Source organism: Jaculus jaculus, chromosome 1 (assembly GCF_020740685.1).
Source record: "Jaculus jaculus isolate mJacJac1 chromosome 1, mJacJac1.mat.Y.cur, whole genome shotgun sequence".
Taxonomy (NCBI): domain Eukaryota; kingdom Metazoa; phylum Chordata; class Mammalia; order Rodentia; family Dipodidae; genus Jaculus; species Jaculus jaculus.
Window position 1 is genome coordinate 234,547,544 of NC_059102.1, and position 17,792 is coordinate 234,565,335.

The following is a 17,792-nucleotide window of genomic DNA, read 5'->3' on the forward strand; positions in this document are numbered from 1 at the left end:
CACAGCTGCCACCTTCCTGTATTTCCCAAGTTTCTTCCTTCTCTCCCTCTCTCCTCCTCTTCCCTTTTTTTAAACTGGGGGAGGGGAGAGAGAAGAGATTGTCTTTGATCTCAGTGGAGGAAAGAAGTCTGTTCTGTTCAGGCTTTTGGCTAACACAACAAACAGTGTTTAAAATTTAACTTTGCTTAATTAATTAGTAATTCTGTTTAATGCTGTCTGATCTCCCTCCAAAAGGTATTTTGAAGCTTGAGAAGGGAACTTCAAAGGGAGCCGGGTGAAGATGGTCAAGTAATGCATTTAATCTGGCAGTTGCTGGGGGTGGAGAGCAGCCAGGCTGCGAGCTAATGTAGAGAGAAGCATCATTTGCTAAACTCAGTCAGCTTCCTGTGGCTGTGGCCTCAGCTCGAGGAGGGACAAGGAGCAGCTTCCAAAGAGAAAGCACTCCATGAACAACCCCGGCTTGTTTGGGCTGAGAAGCAATTGTAATTAATTAATTAATTAATTTATTTTTGTTTTCCAAGGTAGGGCCTCACTCCAGCTCAGGCTGACCTAGAATTCATTTTGTAGTCTTAGGGTAACCTCGAACTCATGGCAATCCTCCTACCTCTACCTCCTGAGTGCCAGTCTCTGAGAAGCGATTTTAAGAATAGAGTTGACATATTTCTTCCATGGCTACTGAGAATGGTTGGGTAAATTGTGTACTGAATGAGTTTCTAGTCAAACAAATATTGAATCACAGGTGACCTCCGGTCTGAACCTTGAGCATCAAGCAAGCAGTCGATGGGGGTGGAGGGCAGTATTCACTTACAACAGCAAAAACAGCCATTGTCACAGTTCCAGAAAAGGCCACAGTGTCTTAGGCTTTGTGACCCATGTGGTCTCATGTGATGACTTGACTCAGCTCTGTTACTCTGGAGCAGTTTTTGCAAATGTCCCAATAAAACTTTATTTATAAAACCAGGTGTGTTACCCATTTAGCTCACCATCCCTGCCCCTTGTTAACCACAGTGCTGCACAAGCAGTGGAAGGCGTCCTCCTTCCTTCTCCTCTTCCTTTTCCTTGCTTTCCCTTCTCCTGTCACTTCAGTGAAGTGTCATGCAGCAGCTCCACCTTGTTGTTGGAGCATACTTAGAATACCCCTGAGAGATCCTTCTCTGAAAGACAAATGGTAGGACCAAGCAGGAGTAAGAGGCAGAGAGATGGTTATTCAGATGACTTGCAGCGAGCAGGATCCTCCCCTCGCAACCCACCTTGGAGTTACCAATGCCCGATGCCCGTGCCACTGAAGGCTGCTTGAGCATGGTGCCGTTTGCCTTTGCTGGGCTTCAGAGGGTTCATTTGCAGATTTCATGCTGGTGTCCCAGCCCCTGCCTCTGATACTGGGTCCCCGTGGCCTTCTGTGAGCTCTCCACCACTTCTTCTGGCCTTGGGCAGGGGACAGGAGAGGGTAAAGTCCTTCCATAGATCAGAGGGTGCCAAAAGACCTTATCCCTGTTGTCAGGTACCTGGGACATCTGCTCTGCTCAGACTGGTAGGACCTGATAGGCTTGCTGACCATGCTGGCTGGGGCTGTGCTTGGCTGGAATGGCATGAGGGACCCACTAGGGAAGAGAGAACAGTCTAGGCCGTGCTGGTCTCTGGAGGGTGAAGGGGGTGTTCAGGAGAAAGAAAGGGGCAGGAGAGGACCTGAAGGAAGACGGGCTTTCTGGCTGTGACACAGAGGTATGTGGAGAGAATGGGAGCAGCGCTTCCTTGTCATTAGGGTTATCAAGTGGAACATGAAAGGCAGCATTGAACCTGGAGGTGCTTGTCTGATAACTTCCCTTTGAACTTGAAGTTGGGTTTCGATAAGCCTGGCCAGCTTGCATCAGCAGGACCGCCACAGAGCCAGGCAAGGGCTTTGAAGATGGAGCTGGGCTTTGTTTTCCTTTCTGCATCCTCTTCTTTCCCCTCTGGGAGGGGAAGAGGCAACACTGCTGGCCATCATGTCTCTGTGATTCCTTCAGGGGCCAGCATGGGACCTGGGCTTTTAGGTGGGACTGAGGCTCAGCACTAGCAGAGCCAGCCTTATTGAGCACTTACTGTGTGCCCACCATGATGCCACAAGCAGTGTCCTCTTCTGGGGTCTTCTTGTACTGGAAACCAGCAGCCCTGCGAGGGAGACACCACCATGTCTCACTTTACAAACCTCCTGAGGAGAGATAGGTCCAGAGACACTGAATGTCATGTCCAAGGCTGCCTGAGCCAGCCAGTGTCAGAATCAGATGGGTAGGAGACCCAAAAGCTCCTGTCACTTAGACACTCTCCTGTAACTCAGACACAGCTGCTTGAGGTACTGGAGACAACCAGCGCTCAGGGCTCATCTAATGCTAGAAGTGAGGGAGCTTCAGCTCATAGGAGCCAGGAGGGCTCCTGCCCTGTGGTCTGGAGGACATGGTTGCAATTCATCCCCTTTCTGGACCCATGGTGGTATCAGCTATGGCCCAGCAGGCACCAGATAGGTTGAATAGTCTGTGCTTGACTGTCCTTGGGTCCCTGTTACTGGCCTGGTCTGCCTGGGTATGGGGTTGTCTGGAATGAGGTGCTTGGCCAGAGGGCTTTGCTTTGGCAGATCAGAGCATACGACTGTTGTAGACAGAATCAGAAGCAGTCGGGGCCTATGGCCTGCCTAGTAGTAAGGGTGCTGGTGACTTTGGGTCCCTCTGTGGAGGTGGACTTTTTAACTTTGTGCTTCCTTGGCCTCATTCTGTGCAGCCACCATCCCAGGAGCTGGAAAGTTAATAGACCAATCCCCTCTGGCACCCTCAAGGCCCTAGGGATCTGTCACCCTATGAGGCCACTGGAAACCCTTGTGGGTTTTGGCTGTACTAGAGCTGGTAGGAAGAGAAGGAAATGGCTTCCAGGCTCCAACAGGAGGAGATCATGGATGGAGCTATTGTTCTGGTCCAATCTGTAGCTGCTGTGGAGTTGGGAAACCTAGAACATTCGTATGTGTCAGCCTTTCCCATCTGGGAAATGGAGCCAATAACAGTAAGTGTCTCACAGAGTTGTGGTAAGGACAGAGCTTAGCACTGCTGGCCTGGCACCATGTGGGCTTGCTGCCTCCTGCCCTCTGTGCTCCGCTGAGCCAACGTTACAGGGTACTGGAGACTGCTGCAGATAGCTACCTGGAAGGGAGCTCTAAGCACAGGAAAAGAACCAAGCAGAGGAGCTCCCCTCCCCCAGGGGTCCCACCATGCCTTCCCCTGTGGCTGCTCTTGGGTGTAAATTGGGGTAGTTGGGACAGATACAGAGCCCGCTTCTTTTCCTGGCCTGTGCCTCATTTTGCCAGGTTCTTGGTATCCCAATACAGTTCAACTAGGGCTTCTTGGCTATTCATACAACCCTTCACACAGGAGCCTCACTCACTTGGTTTCCCTGCAAAATAGGACAGCAAAATCACTGTCCCAGGACATTGGGAGAGGGGTGGTCCTGAGGAAGAAGGAGCCAGAAGCATATTGTAGAAAAGCAAATCTTGTATCATGCAGACACAAGACAGGCAGAAGGGACCAGAGGACTCTTGTGGACATCCCAAGACTTGGTGGAGCCTGTGGTCTGAGTCCTGGATCTAGTGATGGTGCATAAGAAAAGGTGCCAGTAGGTCACCATTTTCCCATCCTCTCTTGGCTCCTGGGAGACACACCGAGAACCATGCCTTTGGCAGAGGGGAGCAAGACCCTGAGTAAGCAGAGGCCAAGGGCAAGACTCTGGGCCAGTGAGCTCCCTAAAGAGTTGAGAGCTGTGGAGCTCAGCAGCAGGCAGTGTAGGAGGAAGCCAGTGCCCTGTGAGCGTGTCAGACACACCTGGCTGTGCTTGGACTCCCCTCCTCACCTTCTCCCACACCTTCCCTGCAGTGGCACTGCCACCCGAGAAGACTGACAGCCTGGGCGGTGGAGATGAGAAGAGGATGGAGAAAGCGAGTGACCTTGGCCCGGGCTCCAAGAAGCAGCTGAAGTTTGAAGTAAGTTTCCTTTTTGAGAGCTGTGCCTTCATGGTGGTGCTTCGTAATGGTGTGGTGCTGGGGGGAGCTGAGACCATCCCCATGGGAGGGCCCCTCACCTCTGCGTGGACAGTTGCCTGTCTGGGAGATGCTTTCTCCTAATTCTGGGGCTACCATGCCTAGTACAGGGTGCCCTCAAATTAGCCCTTGCCTCTTCTCATGAGTGGTAGCCAGAGCACATAGCTGGGCTGTGGCCAGGACTCTGGCTTCAAGCCCATGTGGCCTGCTAGGCAGCCTTCCCTTCTAACTTCAGAGGCCACAGGTAAGAGTCAGGAGATGGAGGCTAGAGGCCATGGTCAGGGCCCTAATGCCATCTAAGCTTTCGTTTTCCTGCTTGGTCAGTGCAAGGACAGGCCCTCTCAGAGTGCACAACCTGTCGTCGCCCCTGCCCAACCCCAGAAGTGGAGCTGGGGCAGTGTGGGCTTGAACTGCTCCCTGGCACCAAGCACAGAGCAAGGGCTGAGAGCCAAGCCCGGCACCCAAGGAGCTTGCTGACATCTTTACCTTGTTGCCTTCCCTCCTTCCCTTTGTCTGTCTTCCTGAAACCGCAGGGCACAGCTCTATAGTTGGCAGAGTAGCTGTGACTTTGAACCAAATGTCTTCATATCTTGGCCTCACCTGGGCTGTGGAAGTAATAGAAGTGTCTGGTAGGGGCACTGGGAGCATTTGGGTTCCCATCGCCAGACAACTCAGCAGGGAGTCCTGCCTGGGTACTGCTTCCTTCCTCACTACTGTTGATGGGTCCCTGCTGCTTGCCAGTAGCCGCTGTGGCTCCTGCCCTTGCAGAGCGAACAGTGTGACCTAGGCTCAGTGACCACACACTCAGTGACAGGATGGGGATCTGGGAGCATAGGGGCGTCACCAAGTCAAGCTGGAGCGGTGTAGACTGATGGACAGGGGCAGCTCCTGGGCCTGCAGTAACAGGGGAAAGAGAATATACAGACATTGGCTGGTCAGGCAGTGGCTCAACTGCATCCAGTTGCTGGCAGGAGCTGGGGAAGGTGCAGGAGGATGCTGTTCCTGGAAGCTGGGCCTGGCCTGCCCGAGCAAAGTCCTGGGAGTTAGTTGATGCTGGGCTGTACCTCATGTCCTGTGGGAATCCCAAGGTGCCTGAGTGACCTGCGTGATGATAAAAGGCCAGGGCTGCAGAAAGGGGACAAGATCAGGCACCAAAGGCCCTGCCTGCAGGAGCTGAGAGGGACAGCTACAATCCAGTTGAAGGGGTAGGGATCCCCACTGCTGCCTGGAGCCCACCAGGGTTCCGGGAGAGTCATCTGGGTACATCAGACGGAAGACCTGACCCAGGCGCTTTGTCCCTGGAGGTCCACTATGTAAATAGGGCTGGCTGACTGCTGCCCCTGAGCCATGGTTCTTCCTCAAGGAGAGCTCTCCAAGTATGGAAGGGGCAAAGAGAGCCATAAGTGATTGGTGTGTGTGTGTATTGCATATGTGCAGATATGTGTAGACACACCTGTGCTGCATGTGTCACACAACATGAAACACTTCCTCTGGGAGCAGAATGAGCACTGGGCAGGTATGAGAAAGGGGTGTCACAGTTGAGGGAAGGCTGGCTTTGAACTCAGCATGGGCCCCTTGAAAATGGGAGGGAACCAGCTTGGAGCTACAGCAACCAGCTTTAAGCTGCAGCAGCGGCATAATGCTTGTCATGCACCCTCCTGCCAGCTTCTGCAGGTCCTTCCCCTCCTGGGCACCATGACTGTGAGCTGAGGTGCCCATTTCTTTATAGCAGAAGAAGAGGAAATACAGAACAAAGCAAGACGTAGAACAGAAAGGTCTGAGGACAGCTGAATTTTCTTTTTATTTCTTTCCTTTTTGATGCAAGGGCTCACTGTAGCCCAGGCTGACCTGGAACTCACTCTGGCTGGTCTGAACTTACCATGATCTTCCTACCTCAGCTTCCCCAGTGCTGGGATTAATGGTGTGAACTACCACATCTGGCTGTGATTTTCTTTCTCTTTTTTCTTTTTTTGAGGTAGGGTCTCTCTCTAGCCCAGGCTGACCTGGAATTCACTATGTAGTCTCAGGGTGGCCTCCAACTCACGGCAATACTCCTACCTCTGCCTCTGATTTTTTTAAAACTTTTTTATTGACAACTTCCATAATTATAGAAAATAACCCATGGTAATTCCCTCCCTCCCGTATTTTCCCCTTTGCAACTCCACTCTCCATCATACATTTTCCCTTCTCAATCAGTCTTTCTTTTATTTTGATGTCATCATCTTTTCCTCCTATTAATGATGGTCTTATGTTTCTAGTGTCAGGCACTGTGAGGTCATGGGTATCCAGGCCATTTTGTGTCTGGAGGAGCATGTTGTAAGGAGTCCTACCCTTCCTTTGGCTCTTACATTCTTTCTACCACCTCTTCCACAATGGACTCTGGGCCATGGAAGGTGTGATAGGGATGTTTCAGTGCTGAGCACTCCTCTGTCACTTCTCAGCACTGTGGTACCTTCTGAGTCATCCCAAGGTCACTGCCAGCTTCTCTAACCAAAAGTAAGAGTAGCATTAACATATGGGTATGAACATTAAGAGAAGTGCTTACTGGGCAGTTTGGTGAGCATAGTATATATGCTATATCCTGCTGCAGTCAGGTTTGCATTGCTGGCAGAAATCACCCAACCAAGAGCAGCTTGTGAGGAAAAAGCTATATTTTGGCTTATAGACTTGAGGGGAAGCCCCATGATGGCAGGAGAAAGTGATGACATGAACATAAGGTGGACATCACCTCCTGGCCAACATCAGGTGGACAATCACAACAGGAGAGTGGGCCAAACACTGGCAAGGGGAAACTGGGTATAACACCCATAAGCCTGCCCCCAACAATACAATGACTCCAGAGGCTGTTAATTTTCCAAGTCTCCATCAGCTGGGAACCTAGCATTTAGAACACCTACGTTTATGGGAGACACCTGAATCAAACCACCACACACCTCTAGGGCTTATGACTACCTCTGTTACAGGTTTTCAGTGTCAGGCATGTTATATTCCCTCCCATGTAGCGGGCCTCCAGTCCAATTGGAGAGCAGTTGGCTTCCCCCTTAGCAGATGGGTTACTATTGTACCCATTGGCTCATTTGGCCTGGCTGGCCCAATTTAAGGTTTTCAGTCTGTGTCCACTATTGAGCATCTCCACTTGTGATTTTTCTCTCTCCTATTGAACTGCATGTAGCATAGTTTTTTCCAGCTTTCTGTCAGCTGGTCTACATGGAGGAGGTTTTCAGCTCAACTCCAGCAAAGTTTCTCAGTGACTTTGCAGCCCAAGTATGTGGAGTCTTCAGCAATAGGGTCTTATAGTCTATTCCTGGTGGGTACCAAGAACCTCAGCAATGGCCTATAATGTTTTAGGGGCATCAGGGACCTCCATGGCCAACAACTCACTGGAAGGCATCCCATCCCTGGCACTGAAAATTTTCTAGTAACAATATATGGTTTCTGGGTGCATCATTGTCCAGAAACAGTAGGTTTCCATATGATTTATTGATGCCCTCTTAGATTTTGATCAGCCCCCCCCCAACCATTCCTTTGCTCAATCTCTTCCCTTGACCTCACTTAGGCCTTTCCACCCCCATTAATCTGTTCTTCTACTTACATATATACAATACCATCCTATTAAGTCCCCTTCCTATTTCTTTTATACCACATCTGACTGTTTGCTTTTTTTTTTCTTTAAGACAAGAGTCTCACTATATAGTCCAGGTTGCTGCAAATTGAAGACCTCCTGCCCCAGCTTCCTGAGTGCTGCATGATGTGTACCACTATATCCAGAGACACTTGATACTATGTTTGCAGACTTAGGATTCTGATTTCCTATTTTCAAATCTTCTGTGTGTGTGTGTGTGTGTGTGTGTGTGTGTGTGTGTGTGTATGCATATATGTGTGAGTATATGTGTGGGCACATGTGTGGAGGTCAAAGGACAACCTTGGGTGTTAATCCTCTCTGTCCACCTTGGTTTGAGACATGGTCTTTGGGTGCTCCTGACTCCTCCCTTTTGCTGTAGGTGTGTTGAGATTATGTCTGTACATGCTACTTTGCATCTGCCTTTTACATGAGTGCATTCTGTAGCCAGCCTATTTGCAAAGCAAGCGTCTTTGACCATACTGCACAATCTCCCCAGGCCCCAGAGTAATAATTCTTTTTTAAAAAAATATTTTATTTATTTTTATTTATTTATTTGACGGAGAAAGGGGGGGTGAGAGAGAGAATGGGGATGCCAGGACTTCCAGCCACTGCAGACAAACTCCAGATGCATGTGTCCCCTTGTTCATTTGGCTAACATGGTATCTGGGAAATTGAACCTGGGTCCTTTGGCTTTGCAGGAAGATGCCTTACCTTCTAAGCCATCCTTACAGCCCTAATGATTCCTTTTAATTGTATTTACTTATGTATTTGAAAGAGGCCTATAGAGAGAATGGGCATGCCAAGGTCTCCAGCCACTGCAAACGAATCCCAGATGCATGTGCCACCTTGTACATCTGGCTTATGTAGGTACTGGAGAACCAAACCTGGGTCCTTAGACTTTGCAGGCCAGCGCCTTCACCACTAAACTGTCTCTCCAGCTCCAGGCTAATGATTCTTCAAGGCCCAAATAGAAGCTCTTCCCCAGTAGCCATCCTCCTAGAACTGTCTGTCCAGACCTCCAGTGTTAGAGTGCCCTACTTCCCAGCTCAGATTCCCCGGGGCTAGAACCCTGATTTGCTGTGAATGATAACAGAATTATTGTTGGCTCCTCCATTTACCTAGCACATGACATATTACTATGCTTCTTTTTACCAGTCACACCAGTGTGGCCTTAGACAGGACATGAGTGTCAGGTGGTGCCTTGGAGAGGATTGTAGGGAGCAGGAGAGGCAGGAGGTCGGGAAAGGGTCAGTTAATGGAAGGGGAAGTTGGGGATCTGTCCCCCCGGGGACCCTCTGAGGAGCATATAGAATGTGCTCAGATGTGTACCACACAGGGAGAAGAAGCTGGACATTTGTGCACTGATTCCCAGCCCTCCAAGTCACCTCTGGGCCTTGGATGCTTGGCCCTGCAGTGAGCCCTTGGTAGAGAAGCAGGTGCTTGAGGTGGGAGATCAGGACCATCTGTCATAGCTCCAGAGGAACTGAGACCTCTGGGGTGATGAGGCCATGGAGCAAGGCATTGAGTTGTCCCAGTAACTTTGTTGGATAGAAGATAGGTACTATAATTTCCTATAATTCACATAAGGGGAAACTGAGGCATCAAGAAACACGGTGACTTGCCCAAGGTGGCACAGCTATAGAGTGTCACATGGGGGCAGAGCCTGGCAGACTGGAGTTTCAGCTCTTCATGCCCATCCTCTGCAGATGTCCAGTTCAGGTGCCCATCTCAAGCTCCTGCCTGACCTCCCAAGTTGCTGTTTCCTGTTGCCTTCTAGAAGACTGAAGACTGCTAGTGCCCCTGGGGGCCTCTGTCCCCTGACTGGGCTCTGGCCTCTCTCCCTGGCTGGTCATGTCTTGGTCATTGTCCTCCTCCCTCCCCCAGGGTCTGGGGACAGCAGGGGGATGCCCATGGCCTTGCCCCTGGGCCCAGGGACCCCCACCCCTCGGCCAGTGCTCCAGCTGATGGGTGACCAGCCCGCCTGTCTGTCTGTGTCCAGGAGCTACAGTGTGATGTGTCCGTGGAAGAGGACAGCCGGCAGGAATGGACTTTCACCCTGTATGACTTTGACAACAATGGCAAGGTCACTCGTGAGGTGAGCGCATCAACTTGGCCTCCTGTCACTTGCCAGCCCTCAGGCACAGGAATGGGTCTGGCCCTGTCCTTTCCTGCCCCCATCCTCCTGCTAGGTCTTGTTCCTGAGTTGTGTGTGGTGGGGTGGGGGAGAAGCAAGGCTGCTGTGAGCCTCTGGGAAGATGGGAGGGGTGTCCCGAAGCCGCAGTGAGTGAGGAGAGGGGTTAGAGCAAAGGGCAGCCAGACAGCGTGCACTCAGACTCCTGCGGGGAGAGGTGGGGGACAGTGTAGAGGCCCAGGCCCTCCCAGTAAAGGTCCCTAGATCCCAATAGTCTTGCTTTGCTTCCTTCTTCCTGTAGCCCCTGAGCTATAACAGCCCCCCTTGGACACTTCACTGAGCCCCTAAGGCCACATAACCCCTCCTACCATCGGTATGCACTCTAAAGGCACCCATGCAGCTAGCACCTCTGTGTTCCCTCTTTGTGGACCCTCATTTCTCTTCCTAGCCCTTCTCCCATGCCTGGCTACCCTGATTTCCTCTCCGCTCTCCATGCCTATCACTGCCCATCGAGCACCACCTGTGCACCAAGCTTGAGTGCTCAGTAGGATCACCCGCCACCGTCCTTCCGCGTGTGGCGTGGCAGCTTGATGGGGGAGACAGAAAATAAGACAGTTATAAGCTATAATACGCTCAGTGAAAGAAAGAACGATGCCAGTGGCGGGGCAGAGACCTACTTCCTGGAGGAGGACCACGGCATGGGAGCTGAGCCTTGCTGAGCTCGCTGTACAGCAGGCAGGACCCCTGGGGAGGAATTTCTGCTTTGCCACCGCACACAAGGCTGTTATGGAACTGAAGGAGAGCCACCTAAGGCTACTGTTCATGAGACTCGGGCCTTTGAAGCCCTGCAAGCAGCCTAGGTTTCACACTCCAGGGGCCAGAGGAGGCCACCCGGGCTCTGCATCCTCCCCTGTCCTGTGCCCACACCTCTGCCTCCCCAAGAGGCCTGCACTCTCAGCAGGTGTGTGTGAGATCACATGGGTGGGCTCCACACTCGACATTCATTTCTGGTCCAGCATATGGACCCTTTAGTCCTCAGAGACATTATCTCCTTATCGCCAGTCAGGTCAGAGCTTTTCTGTGGTTTGTGCAAACAGCTGCCAGAGGGAGAGCTGGTTTACTGAGCCCAACTCTTCCCAAAGTTGTGGCCTAGGGAACGTTAGAGCAGGTGGGAGGAAGAGGTGGACTGGTGATTACCCACTGAGGACCGTGACTATGAGGGGAAGAAGCTTGGCTCATTCAGTTGTCGGTCGTGACACAAGCACACATTGGCTCAAGTGCCTGAAATTCAGTCCGGGTGGCGCTGATTTCAGGTGGGGCTGGGTCCACAGGCTCAGTGTGCATAGGACCTTCCTTCATGGCTCTATCTGCTGTCGCTGGTTATCACACACGCTCCCTGTGGTAGTAGATGACTGCTGTTGGCTCTGCCTGTAGCCCTCCCTGTCCGCAGCCGCACCCATTCAGATTGTGAGCACAAGTTGCAGACCGAGTCTTGGGCTTCTTGGACAGCCCTCTTGTCACTTGTGCAGCCGTGAGGATGACCAGCCCCTCAGAGCTGCCTTCTTCCCTCCTCCCTAGCTCGGAGTCACTGAGGGGCTTCCTATCCCATGTCCCCCAACTTGGAGATGTTGCAGGAAGCAATGTAAGAACATACTCCTTCGTTAGCTTTGGCAACCAGAGGAAGGAGACGGCAAGCCTGAATCAAACCTCCTAGGGATTCTATCTTCTTTCTACTAGGGAGCTAGCCTGGGGCTTTGAGTGGAGAACCCAGCCTGGTGTTTCCAGGGATCGAGCCCCTAAATCTTTCCTCAAACCTGCTATAACTGCCATTCTCCCATTCTTTCTGATGTGAGCACATGTGTTCCAATATGCCAAAGCAGCCAGGCTCCCAACTCATTACATCTGTTTCGAGGATGACCCCTCAGCTCCAAAAACAGCACCTCTCAGGTGCTTATTCGAGCAGAAAGCAGTTATGGGTCCTGTGTCAGAAACTTACCAAGAAAATGGGTTTTGGAGACTCCAGCCCATGATTGGTTGGTTCTGTTTGGAAGGCCTGTGGCAAGGCAACATATCGGGGCAAAAGTGTATTGCAAAGAAAACTGCTCACCTCAGGGCCAAGAAGCAAAAGAAAAAGAAAGTGGAAAATACTGGGGTCCCACAATAACCTTTGAGTCATACCTTCAATGACCCAAGACCTCCCACAAGTTCCACCTCCTCAAGACTCCACCAGCTCTCAGTAGTGCCTCTCTGGAGACCACATGTTTACCATATGAACCTTTGGGGGACCTTTAAGATGCAAACTATAGTAACCCCTGCGGATCAGGGCCCTACCTCCAGGACTCCATTCATTCTAATCACCTGACTCCAGCTACAGTGCCAAAGGGAGACTTCAGCAGAGGATAAAATCCAGTCCATGGCAAGGATACAACGGTGTCTACATTTTTCCCCTCCCAGGAGCATCCCTGGGTGCCTCTCACCTGGGAGAAATAAGAGCAGATCACTCCCCTATCTGGATGCCACCACCTGGCCTGGTTCCGCAAGTCCTGCTAAGCAACCCAGTGGCACGTGGCTGGAATCAACTCTGAGCTTAGTCTATATCCCTTCCCCTTTGCTCCACTACTCCTCCTTCCTAGGACTCCCCCACACACATACCACCTGTTCTGTCTTTAGCCCTCTTTGGGGGAGCCAGGGAACCTCAGCATTACAGTGGCCACTACTCCCTTTCCTCTAGTTGCTGTGGTGACAATGCACCATGCCTGAAACCCACAGAGTACCTGTTTCCTCCCTTACAGGACATCACCAGCTTGCTGCACACCATCTATGAGGTGGTTGACTCGTCCGTGAACCATTCCCCAACATCAAGCAAGACACTGCGGGTGAAGCTCACTGTGGCCCCCGATGGGAGTCAGAGCAAGAGGAGTGTCCTTTTCAACCATGCCGGTGAGGGTGGCAGAACAGGCGACTGCCTCAGGAAGGAGGACTTGAGCCTGTTTGGGGAGGTTGGGAGGGAGCCTGGTTCTCCCTGGCAGCTGCTCTGCATGTTGAAGGCCTCCAGGCAGGAAGAGAAGGAGGGAGTTGCAAATGGAAGGCTCTGAATAGGCAAAGACATGGAGGTGGGAATAGGCACAGGTACAGGGACATGGGTGTAGTGGAGCGGGTGGCAGGACAGGCCTTTAGCTGAGGAGCCCAGAGAGGAGGTGAGTGGGCAGGCACCTGGTTTCATCTCAGCTAGGGGAACCCTCCCATGGAGCTGTGATGAAGCCACTGTGGGTGGTTCTTGAGGGCTGAGTGCCAGGCAGCCCTGGCATGCCAGTTGCAAACAGCTGACTAGTGTTTCTTGGGCTTCTGGGATGGGGCTCAGACATGCAGAGCACGAGGCCCCGAGCAGAGACCAAGCCTGCTGAGGAGCTGCGCGGCTGGGAGAAGAAGCAGCGGGCCCCGCTCAGGTACGCCTCACACAGCAGGAGCCGCAGCCTGGTGCCCAGGAGCACGTAGTGTGTGCCAGCCAAACACATGCATCCGAACAGTTCTGAGTAGGAGCCCCCATCCAGGGCCCTTCGTAGGGACAGAGAATTTCAGATGCACAGATTCACAAGTTACATCAATTTAAAAAGAGGGCTAGCAGTACGCCCTCATTGTGGCTTTGTATAAAATCTTCCAGCCAGATACGGTCTTGATTCAGCATTTGTTGGGTATCCTAATGCATTTCTTATGCACTATAGGCAGCGTTAGGTCATCCCCCTGGGAGCTTAGCATGCTGTGTTTCTGCCACTGAGTGTGTACACATTCATTCACACCCAGTGAGACAAAACCTCAAACCATTTCCATCCCTTAGGGTGGCCAGGCTGCTCAGTGGGTTTTTAAGAAACTGTTTTCAGCTTTAGGTTTCAGATTTGTGGATCAAAGTTTGTGAAGTTGCAGTTATCTGTCCCCTGTCGTCACTTCTACAGGGAGGGATGGGAAGAGAGGCGGTTGTAAAGAAAAGCAGCAAGTGATAGCATCAGGGGATCAGGCAGGCGTGCAGACCTGTCACACCTAGTGGGCAAAGAGGAATAGTCCTGGGAGTGGGGGCCAGAAAGCAGGCAGGCCACACTGGGACACTGTGGGTGGGCAGAGCAATGATATCACAGACATCCAGCTGGTGGGAGGTAGGCAGGGCTGGAGCACATCACAGCTGTACTTAGAGAAAGAAGACCTGTGGCAGTGTGTCTCTATGCTAGGCTTTTGGACAGCTCATGGAGCCTGCCAGTCTGAATACCAACAGTTTAGGGGAGTCTCCTGCTCAAACCCCTGGAGGGTGACCCAGGCCAGAATATGGCTGCCTGCCTGTAGTAGGCACATGTAGTTTGAAAGCTGTTATTGAGGCATCCTTAAATTTTGACCAGTGACTCTTCACCTTTGCCCTGGGCCTGTTCAAAGAGGTGCCCCTGTCCACCCCTCACCAAAGCACAAGGGATTCAGAACATCAGCTGCAGATATCTCCCTAGGTGGCAGGGAAATGGAAGCACAGACTACAGAGGTTTGTGTCTCCACCTCCTCCCAAGACAGAAGGGAATGAGTGAAAAGCAGAGCATTTGACCTGGTGGCTTCCCAGCAGTGTATGGGGCTGGTGCCTGCCCACTCACATGCTTCCCATCACAGGTTCCAGGGTGACAGCCACCTGGAGCAGCCAGGCTGCTACCACTATTGTGTGGATGAGAACATCGAGAGGAGAAACCACTACCTAGACCTTGCGGGGATGGAGAACTACACATCTCAGCTTGGACCCGGTAAGGGACTGCTACATGGGGCATGCACTAACACATGGTACCAGGTGGAGGCCGCTGCTCTTGTGGGATAGGGAGAGATGTGGCTTTTATTGGAAAGGTCAGAATCTTCTTAGTGGAGGTGACATTAAAAACATTTTCAAAATGAAAGCACCACATGTACAAATTTGAGCAAAAGCTTAGTATCAGAGGGCTTAGAATATAATAAAAGCAATAGGTCCCTTCCCCACCCGGGCCATCCCGGCCCTGGCCCCATGCCAGGCACGAGCTCTGTTAGCTGTTCCATGCAGGGAAATACTGCTGCCAGTCGCTGTGCCCACTGACCTCTTGCTCAAGTTCACTCTTCACTCCCTTCTCTGCTTCCTGCTCTGTGAAGTCCTCTCTGGGTTTCCTTTGAGTTTTCATTTCATTACACTCAGAATTCTTTCCTACCCCAACCTGATTTTCCATGTCGCTGTCACCATGTCTCTTTCTCACCTTTGAGGAGCAGCAGTTCTTCCTAGTTAGTGGGTAGGAAGGGTCCATTGCCAGGAGCTTTCTTGCAGGGCAGCAAGGGGTGGTAGAATGCAGGCAGCTCAGGAGCTGCCGTCTGTTGCTCTTGGCAAATGGGGATAGCCCCAGCACACAGTGGGTGCTCATGAAGTATCTTGTGGATTGTTTCCTAGGCTCCCCTTCAGTGGCCCAGAAATCAGAGCTGCCTCCACGCACCTCTAACCCTACTCGCTCTCGCTCCCATGAGCCAGAAGCCGCCCACGCCCCACACCGGAAGCCCCAGGGTGTGGACCCAGGCTCTTTCCATCTTCTTGACACCCCATTTTCCAAGGTCTCAGAGCTCCAGCAGCGGCTCCGCAGCACCCAGGATGGGAGCAAGCACTTTGTGAGGTCTCCCAAGACCCAAGGCAAGAATGTCGGTGTGGGCCACATGGCGAGAGGGGCCAGAAGCAAGCCCCCGTTGGCACCCACCGGCCCCACTGTGTCCCCTTCTGCTCACTTGGCTGCCAGCCCAGCCCTCCTCCCCACCCTGGCACCCTTGGGCCACAAGAAACACAAGCACCGGGCCAAGGAGAACCAGGCTGGCTGCCGAGGCCTGCAGGCCCCACTCGCTGTGGGCAGTGCCATCTTGGGGCGGGAGCAAGTGAGGGAGCTGCCTGCCGTGGTGGTGTATGAGGGTCAGGCCGGGCAGGCGGTCCAGAGACACGAGCACCACCACCACCACGAACATCACCACCACTACCACCACTTCTACCAGCCCTAGACCCGCCTGGCCCCCGCCTCGCCACGCCACATGAAGGACCTGCCCTGTGCCCCAGGGCACTATTATTCTATTAATTATTGTTATTATGATGATTATTGTTATTAATAATGATTGTTACTCCACTAATATTTAGCTAGCCTTCAGGTAGAAGATATATGGAAACACGGAACTAAACTTTTATTTATATGTTGAGGGGATTGCGTAACTCACCCAAGAAGTGACTGGGTTGGGAAAGGTCTCTTGGGCTCCCCAGCTACAGGGTCCATGCGAATTGCCCACAGCACAGGAGCCCTTGGCCCAGCCACCTCACCCCGGCTCTTCCAGGAGAGCACCTTTGCCTGGCCCAGCTTCAGAGACCCTCACGGTCTCCAGAGGACAACAGCTGCTACCTCTTAGTGTAATTCTGGTGTAACTTTGCCCTTAACTGATTGTGACATACTATAAGGGATTTCAGCGGACTGCAGACACGGCTTCCCTGCTGTTGCCCCAATCTAGACACCTTAGCTGTGCTTTCTGGAGTTCCTTTCTCACCTTTCCAAAGGGAATATGCCTTTGGCCCAAGCCAGCCTCGTTGTCTTTTCTATGTACAATGTGGATGTACCCTCACCTGTGCCAGCCCCCTCTGCTTTTGAAGGATGCACCCATGTTAAAGGACTGTCACTGACGCCAGCCTTCTCATTTTGGAAACTGCTACAGAGAGAAGCAGCCACAAATCAAGGTTTTACAAGATTGCCCCTCGGTGCGGAGTTGTCTGTTGGCAGAAGGTGTGGAAACTTTGCCTTCAGCAAACATACCATACGGCTCTCTAGCAGCCTCTGTATCTATAGGTAGTGCTGCCTGTCCACGTCTCTGTTTATTTCTATAAATACACACTCTCAGGTATCTTTGCTGGTGTGCAGAAATCACTGCTCTGTTCTCTGGAAGTTTCTGAAACCCAGATGCGACCCTATGTGTCTCCTATAGGGCCTGGCTATATGTCACAGGCAGATGGTCCCTTTCTTCTCATCGGAGTTCCTTTCTCTTTAGGTTTTGAAGTTGTGGGTTTCAGAGCAAACGTGCTTGGGTACATAAACTTGAAGGGGGATGGGGATGGTAGCTGGGCCCCTGGGGCAGTATCCTGGGCAAAGCCAGGTTTTACGTGGCCAGCCAGCTGGGACCTTTACAGAAAAACCAAATTCCATGCCCACATTGGGTAACTGAGGAGGATTGAACAAGGAGTTACTGCCATGGGGGCAAAGGCTGAGGGAGTGTAGAATCCAGTCTAGTACTGGGCTGCCACTCCACCTCTGTGCCCGAGGGCTACTTAGGAGCCATAACCTCCAGGAGCTGCTGGGTTGAGCATCCTGATCCCTTCTGCTTGCCCTGCATTCTGCTGAAGCGGTGTTTGCTGAAGACCCTGGAGTCAGAGGTCCAGGGGACTTGCTCTTGCTGCTTTGGGTCACGTAGTCCAGGAAAAGCAGTTCCAGCTTCCCTCCCTGCTGCTCTGCTTCCACAGTTGGAGGTTAGTGCTGTTGGTAAACAGGTCCTTCTGAAGGTAGTGGCAGTCGTGATTACAGGAGTCCCAGTGTGCCTGGGACCGGCGGAGGCAGTCCTTGGACAGCTCTGAGGTAAAGCAAGAAGTGAGGGCTTGGGGAGAGCACGGGGGTCTCAGAGCGGTGAAGTAACTTGCTTGAGACCGCGTGGCAGGTGGTGGTGCTGGCCCCCAGCCTTCTCCAGGCTCCTGTAATCACTGCGAAGGGTGTGAGCACTGGATTCGGGCTCTCCTTGCTGGGAGGCTTATGTTTCTGTTTGGCTAGGATCCAACTCAAACAAGGTGAATGTAGCTAAACCTAACTGTAGGAAAGGCAGAGTGGGAGCTGGCTTTGGGATGACAGGGTTGAGTGTGAATGAGGCAGAGTGATTCTTGTCACCCGTCTCTGGACATTTGTCCTGAGACACCCTTGTGTGTGGGAAAGAGGTGG

General features: G+C 52.1%; 1 protein-coding gene across 2 annotated transcripts in view; it reads left to right on the plus strand.

Annotated features, from left to right (window-relative positions):
- Positions 1-16,713, plus strand: part of Nkd1 (NKD inhibitor of WNT signaling pathway 1) — a 79,497-nt gene extending 62,784 nt beyond the window's left edge. For both annotated transcript variants that reach the window (XM_004664850.2, XM_045138667.1), the window contains 6 exons: positions 3,894-4,000; positions 9,679-9,774; positions 12,603-12,750; positions 13,172-13,256; positions 14,452-14,579; positions 15,242-16,713. In XM_004664850.2, coding sequence (XP_004664907.2) covers positions 3,894-4,000; positions 9,679-9,774; positions 12,603-12,750; positions 13,172-13,256; positions 14,452-14,579; positions 15,242-15,831 — 1,154 coding nt within the window. In that variant the 3' untranslated portion in view covers positions 15,832-16,713. The remainder of the gene's footprint in view (positions 1-3,893; positions 4,001-9,678; positions 9,775-12,602; positions 12,751-13,171; positions 13,257-14,451; positions 14,580-15,241) is intronic.
- The last annotated feature ends 1,079 nt before the right edge of the window (positions 16,714-17,792 follow it).